This window comes from Trachurus trachurus (assembly GCF_905171665.1).
Source record: "Trachurus trachurus genome assembly, chromosome: 5".
NCBI lineage: Eukaryota > Metazoa > Chordata > Actinopteri > Carangiformes > Carangidae > Trachurus > Trachurus trachurus.
The window spans coordinates 34,955,223-34,977,395 of NC_139896.1; the positions used below are offsets into that span (position 1 = coordinate 34,955,223).

A 22,173-nucleotide genomic window follows, 5' to 3' on the forward strand; every position below is an offset into this window, starting at 1 on the left:
GGTTGGATGGGGCTTAATCTAACTGCTTTATGCACTGCTGTATTATGTATGTTTCATTAATTCAGTGTAAGTGATCTTAATTGCAAAAGTAACCAATTACAATGGGTTTCTGAGTGGTAGACTGTAGACTGCATCTATGTTTTAAAAGTAAAGTCACATTAATCACATGTTATAATATCTCAGCTGGTTGAGATAGATCATTACCAATGCAATGCAATGCAAGGTTGCTTGTAAAATGTACTGTGTGTGTGTGTGTGTGTGTGTGTGTGTGTGTGTGTGTGTGTGTGTGTGTGTGTGTGTGTGTGTGTGTGTGTGTGTGTGTGTGTGTGTGTGTGTGTGTGTGTGTCAATTACTGAAACAAAAGAATTAATGGAAAATAAATAATAATAATACATTTATAAACAGTAACCAACTGACTTAAACTACAGTGGTCTCAAAATAACAACATGGTTTTGTGTAAGCAGAATTCTTTCTTCATATGGGCCACACATCCACTTGAGATGGAGCGTGTGTTGAACTCTCCACACGGTGCTTTCAATTCCCTGTCAGTATTAGTTCATGATATATTATCAATTCTAGATTTTTTTTTAAAAAAACTGTTTTTTTTAAAGAAGTATTATTATAAGGTCACTCAGTTGAGTAGAATGGATTGTACTGTATATTATGTGTAGGATTTAAAAACTTTAGCACCACCCAGTGGTAGATTAATAAAAAGACACTGTGGCAAACAGGATGTGCAACATACTGTATGCTGTCTATCAAAAAAGCCACATGTTTATGTGTCACTGTAAACCTGGATATCTTTGTGATTCTCAAACCTTGCTAACCCAGATGAAGCTGAAGTACATTTATTCAATTACTTTACTTATGTACAATTTGAACACACTGTACTTCCATTTACTTATTCAACCCTTATAAGTTTACATGATTTCAACCAGTATTGATATGTTTTATTTCTATTTACTAAGTATAAATATTAACAAGGATGAAAATAAATTGAACTGAACTGAACTTCTCTTTTTTATTCTTTTATTTTGTGCAGTTACCTTGGCTGCTTCTACACCACTACTTCTTAGAGGGGGAGATTGGGACACTCAACTTTTCCTGTGAAGACCATATTTTGTGATCATCTTTTACAACATGACCTTTTCCTTTATGGGTTGAAAAGAGCTTGGGTTCATTAAAAGTTGACAATCAATCAGCACCTAAAAGAAGCACAGTAGAATATGACATGCACATCAATGCACCAGTGATATGGATCCAACACTGAGGGAAGTAAACCGCTGTTACTTGATGATACTTGTGTTGTTTTACCAAGCAGAAGTTTTGAATCTAAGACTTCTGGTGTAGTGGACTATTTTTATTGTAGTACTGCTACTTTAACTCTTTTCCTACTACTTTTAAAAATCTAAGCACCACTGGATACTGTAGCGTGTAAACTCCTTATCCAGGTTTCTGATCACTTCCTGCCGTGTGCACAGGTGTCCTGAACTGTGTTATCTACTAGGTGATCTAGATTGTGTAACATTTACAACACAGTATCTCAGACCTGCCCCCAGGACATTGCTTTGCATTGATGCAAACTAATTGAATCAGAATAATGTTAATGATACTATAGAAATAAAGGGAAGGCTCTATGAAATTGTGCCTCAAAGAACAAAGCAACTTCAACTTGGCTTAAAAAAAAACTAACAAACCAATTAAACGTTATGACTTACAAAATCTGGAATTTGCTGCAGGACCTTTGCACATCATAAAACATGTGTCTGTTTCTTAACCCCAGTGTAATATGCTGTTACTGTGTATCTGTCTCTTGTTGTTGCTCACCTCATCCAAATCCTTGTCCAAAAGTTTTACAATATACTAAAAATAAAAGCTAAATATAAAAAACTCTACTCTACTCTAAGACCCTGTATGATATTGGCACTGCATAGTGAGCTGTGGACCAAAACAAGACAACCTATTAGAACAACTACAATCTGTTTACACCACTTCTACTACTTTCTGCTTGTATGTTGTACTCTGATGTTTTAACTGGTCACTATGTTTTCTGGTGTGACAATGTATTCTGCATATGACAAGATGATAATGTATAAATCTGAATCTTAATGAGCAACTGCAGCTAAATGCATTAAAATGCACTATGGATGCTTTTATTTGACACTTCACTCATTTGCTCGTATTCATTAAGTGCAAACACTCGACGTTGAACACAACATTGTAGATTCTATTGATAAAGACAGGAGCTTTAGTGTTGCTCAGATAAATGGTGCCCTCTAGTGTTCATCACTTACCATCTACAACCCCAAATATCTGACCTGCACATGTCTATACCATGATGTTACAGTGCACTCATTATATATTGTGTATCCATTGCCAGCAGAGCGAGGCATGTGTTTGAATGAGCTGTTGATTTAATGATTAGAGGTAAAAGTTGTTTATCAGCTGTAAAGAGCCACAACAGGACTCTGTGTGCGTTTGCCAATCCTCTCATGTCTATATTCATTTGGTTGGACTGGTTTAGCTGGGAAAAACATGCAACCGTGAAACCTTTGGGTGTGTTTATTTCTTAAATGTTCTTGTGTGATACAATTGAATGTTAAAAATCACAGTTCTGTTTTTTTTTTCTAATAAAAATACCACCAGTACATCACCATTTAGTGAACTATGATCCAGTAAACATAGAAGAGCAGCAGGGTGTCAGGTTGGAGTTTGATGGATAGGTCCACCGTACAGTACAAGAAAAATGTGTTTTAAAAGAGAGTTTCTGTGAGACCAAAGTATAAACCGCTGATACAAAGGGACAGAAGAGGAATGTCCCAGTAGCCAGTCGGGGTTATTTCAGGTTTACAATTGTTTTTCCATTCTTAAAACTGTGACTTTGGCCACTTTTGCAACCCACATGGGAGCCTCTGTTCTGGTGTGTGAGAGGATGTGGCGAAAGCCCAGTTTCTTGTACAGGGCCACAGCAGATGTCTGGGTGGAGCTGGTCTCCAGGACGACCTTGGGGATGCCTCGTTCCCTACAGAAGTCGACCACGATCTGAGCCATCCTGAAGCCCATGCCCATCCTTCTGCACAGTGGTGAGATGATCATTCTGAACAGCTCCCCATACTTTCCTCCTTCCGCACTTTGTTTGGTCATCACGGCCACCATACCCATGATCTCCACCCTCCCGTCCACCTCAGCCTCAGCCACCCAGAAACAGTCATCCGGTCGGCTCAGATAGTTTCCGGGGATGTCCCGCATGTCTGTCCGGAGTCTCTCCCTGACGTAGCCGGCGTACAGCTCGTAGCAGCAGCAGTAGACCAGGCCCATCCAGACTCCCGGTAGCACCACAGCCCCCAAAACAGAGCCCAGCAGGTAGCCAGCAGCACACAGAGCCAGGGTGATGGCGAGGTAGAGAGGGCTCGTCATGGCGTTGTGAAAACATGGACTGATGTGCTCCTTGATGCCGACGCTGAACAGGTCGAACACTTTGTCCCTGTCTGAGGGACGGTACCGGCGGATTTCCAGCTTCATGGCCAGAGTAAACTAGATGGAAATGAAAAAAAATAATGAATCACGAGAAAACTTCAAAGTATAAGCTAGAAAAGGCTACAACCAGTTATTTTTGTGATTAGTTCGTCTGCTGATTATTTCCTCAACTAATAGGATTATCAATGAAATGTTTAGACCTTCAAATCATTTTTTTAATTTGACAGTCAGTTCGAAATCAAAACATGTTTAGTACACTGTCAGATATGACAAAGACAAGCAGCACACAACTGAGAAGCAATTACATATACAGTATTTGTGTAATGAAGATGGACGCTCTCCTAAAAACTTGGCTGTAAAAAATGTAGCTAGAGGATGATATTAACAATATACAGTATATATACAAAACAATATTTTCATTTGACAAAGTCAATGAGTGTTCATTCGTTCATGTTTACACCCTAAATTAAATCTTTTGGCGCTGTAAAAAGTGGGCCTTGATTATTTTTGTTTCTTGTGCTCAGTATTTTTATGACATGTGCAACATTTGTGCCATTACTGTCAAATCCAAGAAGCACTCCCTCTGTTCACTTCATAGCAAGTTACTGATTTTTTTCTGTTTTGTTTCATAAGAAAACTTTTAGCTTATAAGACTGAAATAGAGATCCTTGCTTTTGTTGCTTCCTGCAGAGTCTGAGATCTAAGCAGCCAAGACCAGGTCAGGTCGTCCAGAGGTGATTTTCCACCACATGATCATCTTTCAAATATTAACTATGAAAACTGTTTGAAAATTGTACAGACAACTAATGGCTCTTTTCGAGTGTTATAAACAGTATGTTGTGCTAGTCTGTGCCACAGTACTCTACAGAGTTCACCAGGTTAGGACGTAACAGAATCTGATTTAATACATCTTTCCTGATCATAAGCATCAAAGGATGGTGGATGGACAACAACAGAAATAATCAACAACTGTATGAACTGACTGATGCTGTATCCAGATTTTTGTCACTGCTCCCTGAATTTATAACAATAATTCCTAAGTGTTGTGGAAATTTAAACTAAGAATCAGGACTTTGGTCTGTCTTTGCATAATGTATTCAAATACTGTATAGAATATATAAATGGGATCAATGCTCACACAGAGATCAATGATCCACACCCTGGAATATTAGGCTGTAGCTATGTAATAGCCTATATGGGACACAAGAATATGGAAATACATGCTCCTAGCTGAGAATGGGTCATTTCAGGCTGCACTGGCATCTATGATAACGGATGGGTGGGGTGAGAAGGCAGATAAAAACTACTCTTTTACCACCCTGGTAAAGCAATAGTTGCTCATGTGTGAAGGGGTTGAAATGAGGTTACATGAGAGCAGACGTGATTACCACTGGAAGAAGAAGAAGACACAAATCTATCCCCACTAATACTGCCATAAACTATGATAAAAAGTATAAACCACTTCATCCTGGATAGGCAGCAGGTGCAAATACTAATTAAAGCCGCAAGCGGCGATGGACGGCCCTCGCTCGCCCATGCCGCCGCGGGGCCTGAGGCATGCCGGGGCTGTGGCGCGGAGCAGAAACGGAGAAAAAACCCGGAAGGAGGCCAAAAACGCAATGTTTCGTTCACCCACCAGGGGGCAGTCACCGCATGTGGTCTGGTGCGTTCAGGGGCCGCCCCTCATCACTCGTGTGAAGTTTGGAGTGAATCGGACAAAGCATGAGGGAGTTATGAGCAGTTAAAGGTTCGTCCACTAGGGGGCAGTAATGGGATGCGTGCAGGTGTGTTCAGGGTCAGCCCCTCATCACACATGTGAAGTTTCGTGGAAATCGGACAAAGCATGAGGGAGTTATGAGCAGTTAAAGGTCCGTCCACTAGGGGGCAGTAATGGGATGCGTGCAGGTGTGTTCAGGGTCAGCCCCTCATCACACATGTGAAGTTTCGTGGAAATCGGACAATGTTGATGCAAAAAATGGCACTTCCGGTTTCCACTAGGGGGCCACATGAGCGACACCCCTATCAGATGGAAGAGGTCTCCACCCTGGACCTGTGTATCAATTTTCATGATGATACGAGTTCATTAAAGCCATCAAAAAGCCAAACGTATTTTCATGGCGAGGAATTGATGGTAGCCACGCCCCCACAGGGACGCCATTACTCGTAGCTTCACAGTCTTCATAATGTAGCTTCACCAACTGGTTCTGCATGTTTTAGAAGTGGAATGAAGTTGATGGGGTCAACTATGTATTTTTAATGAATTTTAGTTCACTTCCTGTTACCACCGGGGGGCGCTATGAGCGACGTAGGCAAATAATATGTCGGATCGTTCAGGGTCTCGCCATAGATTTTTGCACCAAGTTTGAAGCGTCTACGATCAAGTATGTGGGCATGAGAGCCAATCGTATTTACATGGCGAGCACCGAAACAGTCGCCAAACTTGGGGGCACGCCAGAGGCCAACCCCTTTGAGCTACAGACCTGCGGAGCACAATATAAGCTCAGCTAGGTCTGACGATGTTGTCTATCAAATTTGGAGCGTGTCGGGCGAATCGTTTTGGACGAGTTAATTTGGCGCCAAAAACGACCAATTCAAAATGGCCGACTTCCTGTTGACATTTCACCATGACATTAAGAGGCTTTTTTGTATATCTGGGTATGGTACATATGTGTACCGAATTTTGTCCGTCTACGCCAAAGTGACCCGAATTCCCTATGGGCTTTTTTGAACTTTGTAGGGGGCGCTATTTCGCCATTTCGCGTCGGACATGCGCGAGCAGCACAAAATATCGAATGTCGGATCCGGACGGACGTCCGGCAAAACGTTCACGCATTTTCGAGTTGGGGAAAGGGGCGAAATTGGGGCATGTTGTCGCGGAAGAATAATAATAATAATTAAAGCCGCAAGCGGCGATGGCGGCCCTCGCTGCCCATGCCACCGCGGGGCCTGAGGCACGCTGTGGCGCGGAGCAGAAATGGAGAAAAAACCCGGAAGGAGGCCAAAAACGCAATGTTTCGTTCGTCCACCAGGGGGCAGTCACCGCACGTGGTCTGGTGCGTTCAGGGGCCGCCCCTCATCACTCGTGTGAAGTTTGGAGTGAATCGGACAAAGCATGAGGGAGTTATGAGCAGTTAAAGGTTCGTCCACTAGGGGGCAGTAATGGGATGCGTGCAGGTGCGTTCAGGGTCAGTCCCTCATCACATATGTGAAGTTTCTTGGAAATCGGACATAGCATGAGGGAGTTATGAGCAGTTAAAGGTTCGTCCACTAGGGGGCAGTAATGGGATGCGTGCAGGTGTGTTCAGGGTCAGCCCCTCATCACACATGTGAAGTTTCGTGGAAATCGGACATAGCATGAGGGAGTTATGATCAGTTAAAGGTTCGTCCACTAGGGGGCAGTAATGAGATGCGTGCAGGTGTGTTCAGGGTCAGCCCCTGATCACACATGTGAATTTTCGTGGAAATCGGACAAAGCATGAGGGAGTTATGAGCAGTTAAAGGTTCGTCCACTAGGGGCAGTAATGAGATGCGTGCAGGTGTGTTCAGGGTCAGCCCCTGATCACACATGTGAACCCAGACAGCAAAAAGACACTGTGGCAGATCTGGGCCAGACTGTGCGTAACATTCGGTGCAGATCCGGCAAACGGGTCCGCACCGGGGTCTTTCTTCACAACGGCCCAATACCGGCGAAGATACGGATTACTGATCTGGAACGGACTTGGGCCAGTTGTGGCCCAGTACAGTTAAAAAAGCAATGACATTTGGTTCGGATCTGGCACAAATCCGTGATTCATATTTTACATCTGGGCCAAATGCGATCCACATACAGCACAATCAGGAACAGATTTGGGCCAGTTCTGGCCCAGAATAATTAATAATAGAGCTATGACATTTGGTTTGGATTTGGCACAGATCCGTTATTCATATTTTACATCCGGGCCAAAGAAAGCACAAAGAAATGGACATTTGTATTCAAAAAAGTATTTATTCTTGGTTTACATTACGGTAAATCAACATCTCTCTCTTTGACACACATAAAAACACCAACATATAAAACAGCTCTGTCTAACTTAACAAACTTGCATGTACATGACATATGGATCTGAGACTTGAAGGACAACAAAACACACAACACTCAGGCTGCAAACATTCATCAACACCTGCCTCAGAAGAATACTGCACATCTGGTAGAGAGACAAAGTGAGCAATGTGGACCTGTGGAAAAGAACAAGCCAGGATCCCATTGAGTTACAAAAATCGAAGGAGAAAGTGGAACTGTATTGGCCACACCCTAAGAAAACCTGCCACAAACATAACCCGACAAGCCCTGCAATGGAACCCCCAAGGGAAAAGGAAACAAGGTCGCCCCAGGAACAGCTGGAGAAGAAGTGTTGAGGCAGAAATGTCAGGGAGTGGGATCAACTGGGGTGACCTCAAAATAATTGCAAAGAACCGTGTGAAGTGAAGGACATTCGTGGACTGACTATGCACCCAAGAGGAGCAATGGGCTTAAGTCAAGTCATGTACATGACACCATGACAACATGACACCTAGTCCCATTGTGTCCCACAGTCCAGAATGGAGACAGGAAGAGTTCATTGGGACATGGTTTGCTGTGTGCGTTGCCTACGGCCACCCCCGCGGTCAGAGGCCAAATTGAACCACCTGATGGCATGCCGGTTTATCTCCATGTCCGTGGCCTTTTCTCCTTGATGGTTCTTGCGCACAGCTCCTACAGTACGTTAAAACACACAGAGCAACAATGACAGAATTTAGTTTAGGTGTTTCTTGTTTATTATTTGTGTTTTGTTTCATTTGGGAACGTAGGCTGGGCATCTGAGATTATATAGCCTACTGTAGGTAGGCTCATGGTAAGGGACCAGCATGCACCTGGGTGGGCAAATGGTTTTTACTGGAGCAGGAGAAACACAGGAATTTTCTTTGTTCTTTGTTTGCTTGCTTTTCTGGTTAAATAAACCACATTATTTGTTGAAACTGGACATTTGTTTGGACATTATGTTTTTCCCATCCGAGTGCACCATGACCCATGATGCAACAGTGGCCCTTTGATTTTTATGATTTGAAGTTTGATATGAAACTTTAACTTTTATTTGTTTTGACAAACGACTACTACAATATTTATAATTTACACTTACGTGTAAGGAGGGCCCTTGTTGCCATCTCACTGAATTTTTTTTTATTATTGACACCCTTCCAGTTGATCTGTTTGGCAACAGTTGGTGAGAAAATGTGTACCAGGACATTCCAGGTGACATGTTTAATGTCACGTCCCCCAAGAGTGGCCAGCACAGTGACCTGTAAAAATAAGGAACTGAATTAGCAACGGGAAAAAAAACAGTATGAAAGAAATCACTGAGAGAGCACATAATATAAACAAGGGGTGTCAAACATATGGCCTGCAGGCCGGAACTGGCCGGGTCCAATCCAGCTGAGAGAGAGGGACAGCACAGCGAGAGGTGTATGTGTGTGTGTGTGTGTGTGTGAGTGAGAGAGAGAGACAGAGAAGGGGTGTATTTTTCCTACAGTATACATTGTAATATCAGCCCTCAACCAAAACTTGCAATTGTCTGTGTGTAATTTGCCACATGTGGTTTTGACCTAGAACTGCCTTTTTATGGGTTTTCCTCTGACAAAAGTATTAAGCCATTGGGACTGCTAAATGGGGGAAACTCTTAATTACAACATGGAAACAATATATATATATATCCTATATTGCCATTCAGTTAAAAAAGAATATCAAGATATTACTTTTGGTCCATATAGCCCAGCCCTCGTTGAAATTACATACTTTTCTCAAGAAATGTCAGGTTGTTTGTTGTAAAAAGGATAGTTCATAGACTGTTAACATCTTAATAATGTATTTTGCACAAAGTATAAAAGAAAAAATTCAGAGTTCTCATTATTTCCAGGTTATTATGTGATACTTTTACTGGTCTGGCCCCCTTGAGATCAAATTGGGCTGTATGTAGCCTCTGAACTAAAATGACATTGACACCCCTGATATAAACTGACATGTGGTGTTTGCAAGATATATACCATTTGTCTCTTCTTCATGGCATTCGCTGGTTCATTGAGCCAGTCCTCAAAACAGTCCACCTCAGCCAGTGAACTCAAAGGAAAGGAGATGTCGTCTGGCATCTCTGCTGCTGGTTCACGTGCAGCGTTCAGTCGTGACATGAGGAGATTCATCACAGAACTTTGTTGGTTAATCTGGTGTTTTAGGTTCTCCAAAAGAGTGAGCATGTGGAGCTCGGCAGCTACAAAAAGAACATGAAAATTTAGAGAGGTCATGATGAGGATACTCAGAGCAAAACAAAACAATTCTATGGAAAACAAGTCATTTTGAAATATAGACAAAAATCTCACTGACTAAAGTCTTAATTTTGGGTTACATTGTTTTTTGTTGATAGGATTCAGAATTGTATGAGTTCAGATCAGATCAGAGATCTTCAACAAGGGGTCCGTGAGCCCTAGGGGGTCCGCGGAGGTGCTGCAGGGGGGTCTTGGAATTTTTGGGTGAGTAGACAAATGAGGAAAATATAAGATATAAAACATTATGTTTCAAATAAAAACGTCAAAAATACAGCATTGGTATCAGTTAACAAGGTATGTTTTTAAATGGCAGTGGCATGGCTACCCTACCTGTACACATTTAGAAAAAACATGAATATGTGAACCTGTGTATTATTTGAATAGCTTAGTATTGCATGAACCTTGGCCTGAAAAACGTTCAAGACCCCTGGTTTAAATGATCAGTTCAAAATTGCATCAGCTGAGGGATTAGTCAACACTTACGTGTGCAGGGAATTGGCTCCCTCCCAGACCGGCCAGCTCTTAAAGTGGGCATGAATAGCTCTGAGGCAGTTTCCAAAGGACTTGTGGACTGAGATGAAAGGAGTTGTTCAAAAGATGGCAGGGGAGGTTGTGGTGCAAACGAGGACAGCCCAGGAAGTGGTGGATGGAGGGACGATGTCGCAAAGGAGGTCAGCTCTGTGAGTGTCGGCTCAGGAGGAGGGAGCTCAGGAGGTGCAGCATCAGAGGATGGCCTTTGAGGAGATGGTGATGGTGGAGTTGCAGCAGTGGAAGATGGCCTTGGAGGTGGTGGTCGAGGTGCAGCAATGGAAAATAGCCCTGGAGGTGGTGGTGTTGGAAATGGAGGTGGAGGTGGAGGTGCAGCAAAGGAGGATGGCCTTGTAGAGGGTGCATTGCTGAAAGAACAAAAATAAATGAGGGTGTGTACATTTTCCTACCTATTATATAAATATTGTACCGGGAACTTATTATATTGACATATCGAAATATTGTGAGATATTGTTACATCCCTAAGTGTCATATCATGCAGAGCAAAGAAAAAAATAAACAAAAATGAACCGCCCAGCAGTTTAGAAATTTTTTTTTTTATGTACACAAAAGATTGGTTTACAGGATTAGAAAATACCCTAATGTAATATGATAAATCAGACCATGGTTAAATTTACCATCGTGATGACAGTGGGGATGCTGATGACTGCTGAGGGTGTGTTGTTGGAGTTGAGCCTTTTTGGGATATGACCCTTCTTTTAGGAACATACTCAGTGTCACTCTCCTCTTCTGTATCACCATAATAGTGGCTGGATAAACACAACAAGATATTTTACATCATGTTCATATTGCATGCATTTAAACATAACAAATACATTGAATCCCTCTTACATTGGTTTAGGTGTTCTCTTAACACGGCCAACCGGTGAACCCTCATCATGTGAATCCAACTCCGATGTGTCACAGGTCAAACACTTTTTCATACCATGCCAAGCTGACATGTAGTCATCTAAAACAAAATTGATATAAGTAAATTACAGATCATAATCTTAATTTGAGAGACAAACACAATACAGCTAAATACTGGGAGATATGAAGTTCTAACACCAACCAGATGTTTAAATATTTCTTTACCATATGTTTTCAAAACTCTGACAGGATGCCTTGTCCAGTTCAGTCCAGGTGCCTCTGCACACCGCACAGCTTTCGTGATCCGCTCGTCACTGTTGTAATTTGGCCAGAGGGAGTAACCATCGCTGTACCAGTCCTGAGGTACAACCGCTACAGACTTTGCTCCATCAAAATATTGAACAACGTGAAACATCCTAGAAAAAAAGAGAATTAAAAGAATAAAGTAATTTGTATTGATATTTTTACCACCAAGATGTTTTATTGTCGACAAAAAGAAATAAACTTATATACTTAGTACATTGATGTTCAGCGTAGAAAGGTTATGTTTTAAGACGACTCAAGTTACTCAACTAACCACAACTTACCTAGCAATCCAGTACCATCTACTTTTGCAGGGTATGCAGAATGGGTATGGTTACAAAACCTCTTCTGTGGGGGAGTAGGACACATTTTTGTGTAACTGTACAAACCTTGGCATACATGCACTGTTCTGATACTTGGGAGACGCTATAAATGTTTAGGAAGTCGGAGTTAAAGGGGTATGTAAAAAAGTTTGACTTATCTGTAAAGGTTTTATATACAACATAGATGCCATCATGACACTCAACAATATTGACAATAAGACAAATATCATCTGCAATCATGAAGACATTATCCCCTGTTGAAACTCTGATCGTCCATTGGTCCGTAATCATTTGGCTGTATTGACTTTGCACCCCTCTGAAGGCAAGTTCATCGGGAACAGGTCCAACAAAGTGAGGCTTTTTTAATGAGTATGACTTTTGCTCAGTCTGACAAGTCGTTTTTTCAGACAACCGACGTAGGATTTGTGCGAGTGGACGCTCAGGCTTTCGGACAAGTTTTTTTAGCATTTGAAGATGGTTTTCATAGGGAAATGCTGCAATATTATCCAGACAACCATGCAACCTTACATCCTGAGCAAGATGAACTAATGAATGGACATTGTACACAATAGCATCATTTCCATATATTTGGCCAAAATGTGTCACAAACATCTGCAGCAATGTCTCAGAATACTGCCAGTGCACTGAAGACAGAGTTGGACTTACTAAAATGGCAATGCCAGAAAACAGCAGCATGAAATTATTGTATATGTTTGTGTCGAGGTAGGAAGGCAGAATGACAGGCCCAATGTACAATAAAAACATTCTAAATTCCGTTGCTTTCCACCTATCAAGTTCCCTTAGTGTTCTGGGTTTCCTGGCAAATTCCACAGGAATATGACTGCGTAAACCTGTCAAACAATCAGACATCCGGTTGACAATGCTGGCGGGTAAGCGGAATTTGAGAGGACCCCTAAGCCAAATGTTCAGAAGTTTTCTTACAACACCCAGGCACACAGAATGCATGTAATCACCTGGAAACTGAGATACCATCCCTATACTTAAGTCATGGAAAGTGTTAGGGCCATCTAGGTGATGTTCTTCATAATGTTTTTCTGCAAATGATTCATCAGTCCTCAGTGGACAGTTGATTAAAGGAAATGTCATTCTTCCAACATACTGTCCTTTCTGCACACACTTGTCGCATCCAAAATAACCATTGTGAGACTTAATATTTTTTATAAAAGCCCGGGCAGGTGTATCACAAATTACCGAATCCAACTTAAAGAAGATCCTTTTCCCTTCAAAATCAATGCCATTCTGTAACTCTTTCAACTCAACAACAAAGTCTCTCAAAAATATATCTGCTGGCTTCGGTTTATGAGGTCCACAGAACAATGCGATCACAGCTGGTTCCTTAATTGGAACACTTACAAGGAGTCCTAAAATGGGCCACAACTGAATCCCACTACTTTTGAACAAAGGCAACCCATCAATGTTAATCTGTAGTTTTAAGGTACAACCATCAGTGATTGACTCACATGCCTGGTACAGTTTCTGTTTGAAAGATGACAGGATGCCAGTGTAATAATATAGTCCTCCACATCTTTCCTGTATGTTGTGAGTAGTCTTTGTCTTAAGGAGGGTTCTTGCATCCTTTGGAAGATCAGGATGGTACAATCTTAACAAACCGAGAAGAGCCGTGAGAGCCACTAGGGAAACACCGAATGATAATGCCCAGTTATGAAGACTGGCCCCTAGATTACATGACTGATCCCCTGCCTCATCGGTATCCTGGTCGGAGTCACTCTCCTCCGCAGGCACATCCATTGAAAAGGACTGCTGGTCAAAATGTGATGTGTCCATCTCTACTAGGTCCTCCTCCAACAACCCTCCACTCCCCTCTCTGTCACTCACACTATTTTCTATGACTGCCTCAGCTGCACTTTCTCTACATTCAGTCTGCCTTTCCTCTGTGCTTTCCTGACTGCAACACTGGGAAGCAACTCTTTCAGTGTGCATGGTCCTAATTTCCTTGAGTCGTCTCTCAACATCTCTACGCGCTCTCCATCTAATCGTGGCGTCAGAGAGTACCTTCGAATCCATCGCCACTTATATTCTTCCAGCCAAGCTAGCTAATTGTAAGGAAAATAAGAGGGACAATATTTTAACAAAGCTTTATGGAGTTTACTTGGTTAAACAAAGTGCAACAGAATTAAAATAGAATCACAACTACAGTTAACTTACCTGACAGTTTGGGTGGTCAGAGGAGAAGTGGTGGAGCAGTGTGATTTGCACTAGAGAAGAGAAGAGAGGAGGAAGGGGGGAGTTCTATTATTTCTGCTGGATGATGTTTCAAGTCTTCACGCATAAAGGGTCCATGTATTTATTTATTTATTTATTTCGGCATGTCAGTTAGATCAATCAATGTCACACATCATCTTAGTTTAAATCATACAATTCACAGTATATGTTCAGTATTAATCACAGAGTGTCACAGAAAAAAATAACTATTCATTGTAGGAGTGGGAAATCAGTATTTCACAATGTACGAGATATGCAACATATTACCCATGATAAAGTGCATAATTTCTATTTATTGACTAATTTTGTGTCAGTTTCACAGAATCTGATAAATAGAGAGGAAACACTGAAAAGAGAGCAAATCATAAAATAGGAGTTTTAAAATCTCCACGGTGGATTTTAAGAAATTAAACCACTGGCAACCACTATAATCCATGTATTAAGGGGAAAAACATTAATCAGAAAAACAAAAAATGGGTCTGTTGGACTATTTTGAAAGAAAAAGAAACAAAGTATATGAAGAAGTGGTTAAAGCTATGGTCTACGATTTATTAACATTATTATTAAAGTAATTTAGATGGTGTTTATGGCCCTATAGTACGACCTACACAGATCAAAAGGATGGGCTCTATGCACAGCTCCACTACTTTTATTTCCTGTCTTGCATTATTGGACAAACTGATTAATCCAGGTGTGTCTGAGTAGTCACAATGGTCAGACACATCTGGATTAATCAATTTGTCCAGCTCAGCATATTTTTTATTTTGTTTATTTCCTTTCATATAAACCACACAAGCTTGCACTAGACACATACACAGAAATAAAAAACAAATAAATCACATAGGATACAGACAGTCCTCCCCCTGCCTTGGTTCAATCACGTCCTCCCCCTGCCTTGGTTCAATCACGTCCTCCCCCTGCCTTGGTTCAATCCATAGACTGTGTGGTTCAATCACGTCCTCCCCCTGCCTTGGTTCAATCACGTCCTCCCCCTGCCTTGGTTCAATCACGTCCTCCCCCTGCCTTGGTTCAATCCATAGACTGTGTGGTTCAATCACGTCCTCCCCCTGCCTTGGTTCAATCACGTCCTCCCCCTGCCTTGGTTCAATCACGTCCTCCCCCTGCCTTGGTTCAATCCATAGACTGTGTGGTTCAATCACGTCCTCCCCCTGCCTTGGTTCAATCACGTCCTCCCCCTGCCTTGGTTAAATCCATAGACTGTGTGGTTCAATCACGTTCTCCCCCTGCCTTGGTTCAATCACGTCCGCCTCCCTCCAAGACACTGCCGCTCACCAGGCTCCACCCACAATGGGTAGAAGAGCTACCATACCAGCAAGAGCAGGTCAGCCGGCCCACAGACACATGAACCCGTGAATTAAACGCCCGATTGCCCCCCCCCCCCCCCAGGCAGGTCTGCCGCTGAAAGCCCCACTAGGATTCAGAGAAGCACAGTAACACAGAATTTGTTGCCGGTGCCGATGTCGCGGCCGGCGGCTACGGAAACTGACTCCGCTGTTGTTAGCGGTCATTAGCCTACCAGTGGCTGGTGCACAGCGCGCATCGAGACCGCCGGTACGGGCGACCCAGCACTGGGCGCTGTGTGTCAGGGAGAGGAGCAGAGACTCGGGGTCGGAGCTTAACTCAGCGGAGCCGCCGTGTGCAGTTTGCAGAGCGACCTCGCGCAGGCTGCAGCGCCGGTGCTGATACAGGCAGCGGAGTCGTTTTTGTTGAACAGGTAATCTTTGGTTGTTGTTTTGTTTTTGTTTTTCGGGGGTTATAATAATAGCTATGGTGGCTAACCAAGCGGTGAGCTGTGTTTGGACGTTTAGCAATGTCAGCCCACCGGTAAAATCTCCGATTTCCATGTACAACAGTCAAACTGAGCGAGAACATGAGACAGACGGGGAAACTTAACCACTAGTCCCCGTAGCCACATTAACTTAGCCCCTGGATGCGACCGAAGCTACCGGCTTGGTTGTGTGCAGGATCGTTTAGGCTATCAGTTAAACTTGCTTACATTAGCCTCCCTTGCAATAATATTATCACTAAAACGAATGATGTACATTATACACAAACGCTGCAAACTGATGCTTGAACAACAACGCTATTACACTGTCTTAATAGTGTGTAAATGTACTTACCAAGAACTCCAGTGACAGACGCTCTGCCGGTGTCCTGATGCTCCGCCGGTGTCCTGATGCTCTGCCGGTGTCCTCCTGTCTCTCGATCCGTTCTGCACTGCGATCTCCGCCAAAAGTCGTTTAAAATTTTTCAAAAATTCTAAAAAATTTGAATTTCAGCGCGTCTGGGCTGCGCTGCCGAAACGGATCCGAGCCGAATGTGTCTTTACGACGCCGGGGACACACCTGCTCTTCTCGTGTGTGTGTGTGTGTGTGTGGGTGTGTGGGTGTGTGTGGGGGGTGTGTGTGTGTGTGTGGGTGTGTGTGGGGGGTGTGTGTGTGTGTTCATCTCTCGTGCTCTGTTTAGATTAATAAACACAAACAAACGTACACACATTGGCCTCTCGTATAATCGCTGTGTTTTATTTTGAAAAAAAAAAAAAATTTTGAAAATTGACCGGATCGTGTTTCTTTGATTGATTTCCTGCCAGGATTGACGCGATCGCTGGCGGCCGGTGTCCTGGCGCTTCGTGTGTGGCGCCTGTCTCCACCCAGACTCGTTGCAAAGCTGGGTCAGAGGCGCTTGGCAGTGTGACTGCTACGCGGATCTCTCGACTTGTAGGCGGATCCGGTCCAGTGTCTGCTGCTGTCTGGGAAGTTTGGTGGAAATCGGACAAAGCATGAGGGAGTTATGAGCAGTTAAAGGTTCGTCCACTAGGGGCAGTAATGAGATGCGTGCAGGTGTGTTCAGGGTCAGCCCCTCATTACACATGTGAAGTTTCGTGGAAATCGGACAATGTTGATGCAAAAAATGGCACTTCCTGCTACCACCGGGGGGCGCTATGAGTTACGTGGGAAGTTAATATATCGGGACGTTCAGGGCGGAGCCATCATCATGTCCAGCAAGTTTGAAGTTGATTGGATGAAGTATGTGGGCGTGAGAGCCACTCGTATGTACATGGCGAGCACGCCATAGTGTATTGAGCGCTGGCAGCCACGCCCTTTGACCTACGGACTCACGGAGCACAAGATAAGCTCAGCTAGGTCTGACGATGTTGTGTACCTAATTTCAACTTGATCGGGCGAACGCTGTGGGAGGGGTTAATTTTAGGCGGGAAAAATCAAAACCAAAATGGCCGACTTCCTGTTGGGTTGAGGTCATGAGGTCAAGAGGATTTTTTGTATATCTGGGTATAATACATATGTGTACCGAATTTTGTGTGTGTACGACAAAGTAAGACGAATGGCGATGCCATTGACACGGGTTTGTAGGGGGCGCTATTCGGTAATTTAGCGCCGCCCATGTGCGACCACCCAAAAATGTCGAATTTCGGATCAGGCCGGACGTCCGGGCAAAAGTTGGCGCATTTTCGAAGTCGGGAAAGGGGCCAAATTGGGGCATGAAGGCGACGGAATAATAATAATAAGAATAATAAACAGTACGATTTCAATAGTCCCTCCGGCGAGTGCTACTCGCCGCTCGGGCCTAATTATTGACAATAAGCCCACATATGGATTTTTCTTCTTTTTTTGAGGTTTTGAGGGAGGGGGTTGCATAAGGTCATGTTCATAATCACATCTACTGTATGAGTAGCCTAATACAATTATAAAGTGATTCTGTAAATGAAAACACTGCAGCAGTCAAGTCTTGAGTCAATAGGCTAACTCACTAACCTGGGACTGTGCAGTCAGTTTAAGTTTCACCAACCAAGCAAACAACTAACCCTAACCCCCTAACCCACTCTCTCAGGTCGTGCGTGAATCGCAAACCTCCCTCACAATAAACTCGCGGAAAAACACAAGTTATTATATGAAGGATTTAGTCTGCAGGATGCATGATTATATCACATCTTGAGGAGAACTTACGCTTCCTTACATTACTCCGATAACGTAGGCTATCAGAAAACGGTCTTTGTCGACGTCCGAGCAGCACAGTCCAGCTGAAGCGGCTCGCAGGATTCAGGAACCACTATAACCCGCTTCAATGCGACTTCTCCGGGGACGGTATCAGAACCTCGGCCTGACCTTTCCGTTTTTTGTTATTTATGCCGGGTCGAAGTTCGCAGGGGAGAGAAACCAGAGTTAAAGCCGCTGTAAGAGTCTGTAGTGCAACGTTAGCGATTCAGGGTAAACTCCCACCAACTATTCCACAGACCACTAGTCCAGGTCCAGGAGTCCCTCCGAGCCGTCACACCGGATGCAGTTGGGTGTAGCATGAAGAGGCAGCTTCTTTTGTCCACTGGCTTTTCTAAAGTCAGTGGTTTGTAGGCTATAGCACGGCAGTACCTGCATGTGTCTGCATCACTCAAATAGGCTTCTTAGTAACTAACATGGTGCATACCGGTAGGCTATTATGCTTGGGAACAAAGTTAATTTTTGACTCTTTATGACACCAATGAAAAAGGTCCAGAGAAAGGAGTAGAGTGATGTGAAATCGTGGGACCTGGAGCAGTAGGCTAATTTAGCAAAGAAAAAGTTCAAAAACAAAACAAGAAACCCAACAACCTGAAAGTGAACCTTTCTCATCACATCACATCACTGATGAAACTGCCCTTTGTGGGACCACAAAAGAGGTGCAGTCCTAATGATGCCTAAAAATAGCCTAATAATAAGATAAACAGCCGAATGATATTCATATTTGTGTTTAACAATTTTGTGCATTTGGATCCGATCTAATGCTGACTTGTTTCAAGGCTCCTGAGTTGGTTTGATTGACATTTGGACATGACCATCTTGGAATAGACTCTCAACATAATGGAAGCGACAACAATTCCCAATAGAATCCCTTCTTTCCCTGGACGTGTGCTACAGATACACATCAGAAAGCAACACCCAGGATTTGGTTCTGGAGGACCTGACAGAGGCGGATCCACCAAACTGTTGGATCTTGTCTGGGGTGCCTCTGCCCAGACAGCAAGGGCATCGTCGACCTGGCAGAACAGCTCAACGGGAGCACACATCTGAATCTGTGGTTCTTTCACCGCATCCCAGTGTGGATAAGTCCACTATCAAATGTCTGCAAGCCCAAAGCATTCTGCTGCTTCTGCACATAGGAAGAAGAGGATATGTAGATGGAGAAAGGACATCAGCCCCATCCTGCAAGTCACATGAATCTGCACCTTCTGGTCACCATCTTGGTGTAAACTTCTGCAGGTGGAAGTTGGAACATTATTCATAGATGAATGTGCTTTAATAAAAAGACAAAATAATAGAACATTCAGGAAAGAATAAGATACAATTTGTAATTTTTATGTTTTGTGTTCAAATAGTATAGCAACACTTTATTGTTAAAGGAGATATCAGTGAAATGTTTTTGTTAATATAAGTCCTAATTAGTCATATTTTCCGTCAGCAATCACTTACATAGAGTGTTTCGACCGGAACACGAGTCTCTCCGTCACTCTGCTCTGCTGTAACCCGAGGAGAAAACATTTCTTCTGGGATACAAGTGTTATCCAATGAGGAGAGAGAACGGCATGAAGGGCTGTGTGTGCAGCCAAGGGATGCGCGTGAATGTGGTGACGTAGCACGAAGACCAATTGATGCCTGACAAGGGCGGGGGCTGCTAACTCATGGTGCGTTCAAGGAAACTCGTACTTTGTGTTTTTCCTTCCTGTGAAGTCATACCAGTTCGATCTGGTACGAGTTCACGGGTCGGAAGTTACGAGTGGCCGTTATAGGGAACTTTCACAGACAACAGGATGGTAAAAACACGAGCTACGGGTTACCTGGAACGCTACCAAGTCGTAGTTGTGACTTGAAGCTGTAACTTACGGTTTCAAAAGCCTGCCTTGAACGCAGCATTAGCCGAAACGGCCGTGAAGCTGATATCTCCTTTAACTTGAATGTATTTAAAGTGCAAAGGGCTGCAAATATATAAATAATCAGGTGTAAAGTAGCAGGTGTGCAGTGTGAAATTTCCTTTAACTTGTGTGAGAGAAAATCATAAGGCCAGCAAAATGAAGTTTCACTTTAAGTACTTGCAAGAGGTGGACTGTCATACACACAAAAGTCTGTACGAGAATGCACAGTGAGATTTGGTTACATCAGGTTACATAGGCACAAGAGCGAGAAGTAGCCATGTTCTCTTCTTTGGAGGCGGCACCATACATTGTCCAATAACATTATTGCATTCTTGCAGAATAAGTTTGCATAGTCCAAGTTTGCACTTAGCGCTTTTGACATATCTTTTGGCTATTATAAAATCATATGTAAAAGCAGGAAGTCTGTAACTGAAGGTGTTTTTTCACACCTCAGCATGTTGACATCTCATTGACATCTCACCATGGTTTTAAATACGGAGACAGCTGCTATAGCGTAATCATCACAAAATGACCGGATCCCAGTCAGACACCTGCATATCGCCCTGTACACAGCAGACAAGTGCAACATGCACTTTCTTCGAAGTTCACCTATTTCATGAGCATACATCTTCAAAGTTCAATCAAGGGTCATAAACATAAAAAATTCCATTACAGTAGATGTTTGGGGAAGTTACTGACTATTAGGGGTTGCACAGACTAGTCGACTAATCGACTAGTCGACTTTACTGCTCCACAATGACGTTTTCAGCTTGACGTCGACTAGTCGCTGATCATGTAACAGTAGGCTACAAGAGTAGCGGCTTGAAACAACAGCTGAGTGCGCTGAATGAAAAAAATACGAGCGCCATCAAGCTGGATGGAACGAGCGCGTACCAGACAGGAAGTCAGGCACAGAAAAGGCGAGAGAATCCGGTCGATTTTCAAAATAAAATAAAATGATGATTAGTTTGCTTGTCCGTCTATAAATATTTGTCAGTTGCGTCTGCACACAAGACACACATCCATACAGCGCTAGAGACAGACCTGTGTGAGGAAAACCGAGCAGATACAGACGGGTCGATGTTTGACCGGCGCGGAGAGAGCAGGAGAAGCTGCTGCCTGCAGACGCCAAGCGCCTGTGAGGCGCTGCGCTTCCGCGGGCAGTGTGTCCGGGCTGCCGGCAATTAAAAAAAAAAAAACTCCGCTCATATCGACAGCTTTACGTCGCGCACAACGACAACCAACAACAGCAACAACCAACCAGGAAAAAAGTGTGAGTGAGCAGGACTGTGATGGTGACGAGTCACGAGGCCTGTGTGTCGTTTTCCTCCCTAATTGTTTAACGGACAGTAGCTACAGTATTATCTTTTGCACTTGTATAGGAGTATGTTACAAAACAACAAACTGATTTACAGCTTGTTGTTTATAAAGCTGCTGTTCTGTGGACTAATTTCTGTGCATGAGCGTCTGTCAGTGAAAAGCTACAGATTGTTGCAAAGCTTTTCCCTCCTCCTGTAATTTATGATGGGAAAAATATGAATGACGTCATCAACGACTAGTCGACGTCGACTCGACTTTCATAACATTAGAGTCGACTTTTAAAAACCTGAAGTCGTGCAACCCCTACTGACTATAGCACCTTTTACGGAAATAATCTGAGATCAAATTACTGCCCCCACACTATTCTGATCTATCCAATGTAAAACCCAAACAAATGTTAGCAGCTTACAATGTGCAATGCATACATAGTTTGCTTGCATCTTGAAAAGAAGACGATAAAAGCACGTAGCACATAGATGTTTGAAATTAAGCAAAATAAGTTCACATTATGTCTAATTATTTTGTGATGAAATGAGACAAAATGTCACAGAAATTCTTAACTTGCAACTACATTTTTAATAGCAGATATATTTAGAAGTACATGCATTTTCCATTTCACTATAATGATACTATTGTGTATGTAAGACGGAAATACTGTGAGTATTACATAATAACCTAGCTTAGCTCAAAGACGGATATAGGAAGTACTGTAGGTATGTAGAATATACTTACAAAATAAGCATTGAAAAAAACAAATAATAAAAAACACATGAAATGACAATAGAACAATGTGCTTGTATAGTCATACAGTAAGTCAAAGATAAGAACAAACACAGTTGATGAAGTCCCCAT

At 43.0% G+C, this 22,173-nt stretch overlaps 1 protein-coding gene across 2 annotated transcripts; it reads right to left on the reverse strand.

Annotated features, from left to right (window-relative positions):
- Nucleotides 1-2,697: 2,697 nt before the first annotated feature.
- On the reverse strand, nucleotides 2,698-18,201 carry nat8l2 (N-acetyltransferase 8-like 2). Of its 2 annotated transcripts, none has more exons than XM_083971054.1 (2): nucleotides 18,065-18,201; nucleotides 2,698-3,534 (listed from the first exon to the last, which is right to left on the reverse strand). In XM_083971054.1, exon 2 carries the CDS (start codon nucleotides 3,520-3,522, stop codon nucleotides 2,848-2,850), a length of 675 nt encoding a protein of 224 aa, XP_083827180.1. In that variant the 5' UTR covers nucleotides 3,523-3,534; nucleotides 18,065-18,201; the 3' UTR covers nucleotides 2,698-2,847. The 2 variants fall into 2 exon arrangements, with proteins under 2 accessions (XP_083827180.1, XP_083827181.1); XM_083971055.1 differs by having other exon boundaries at nucleotides 18,075-18,193.
- Nucleotides 18,202-22,173: the final 3,972 nt, after the last annotated feature.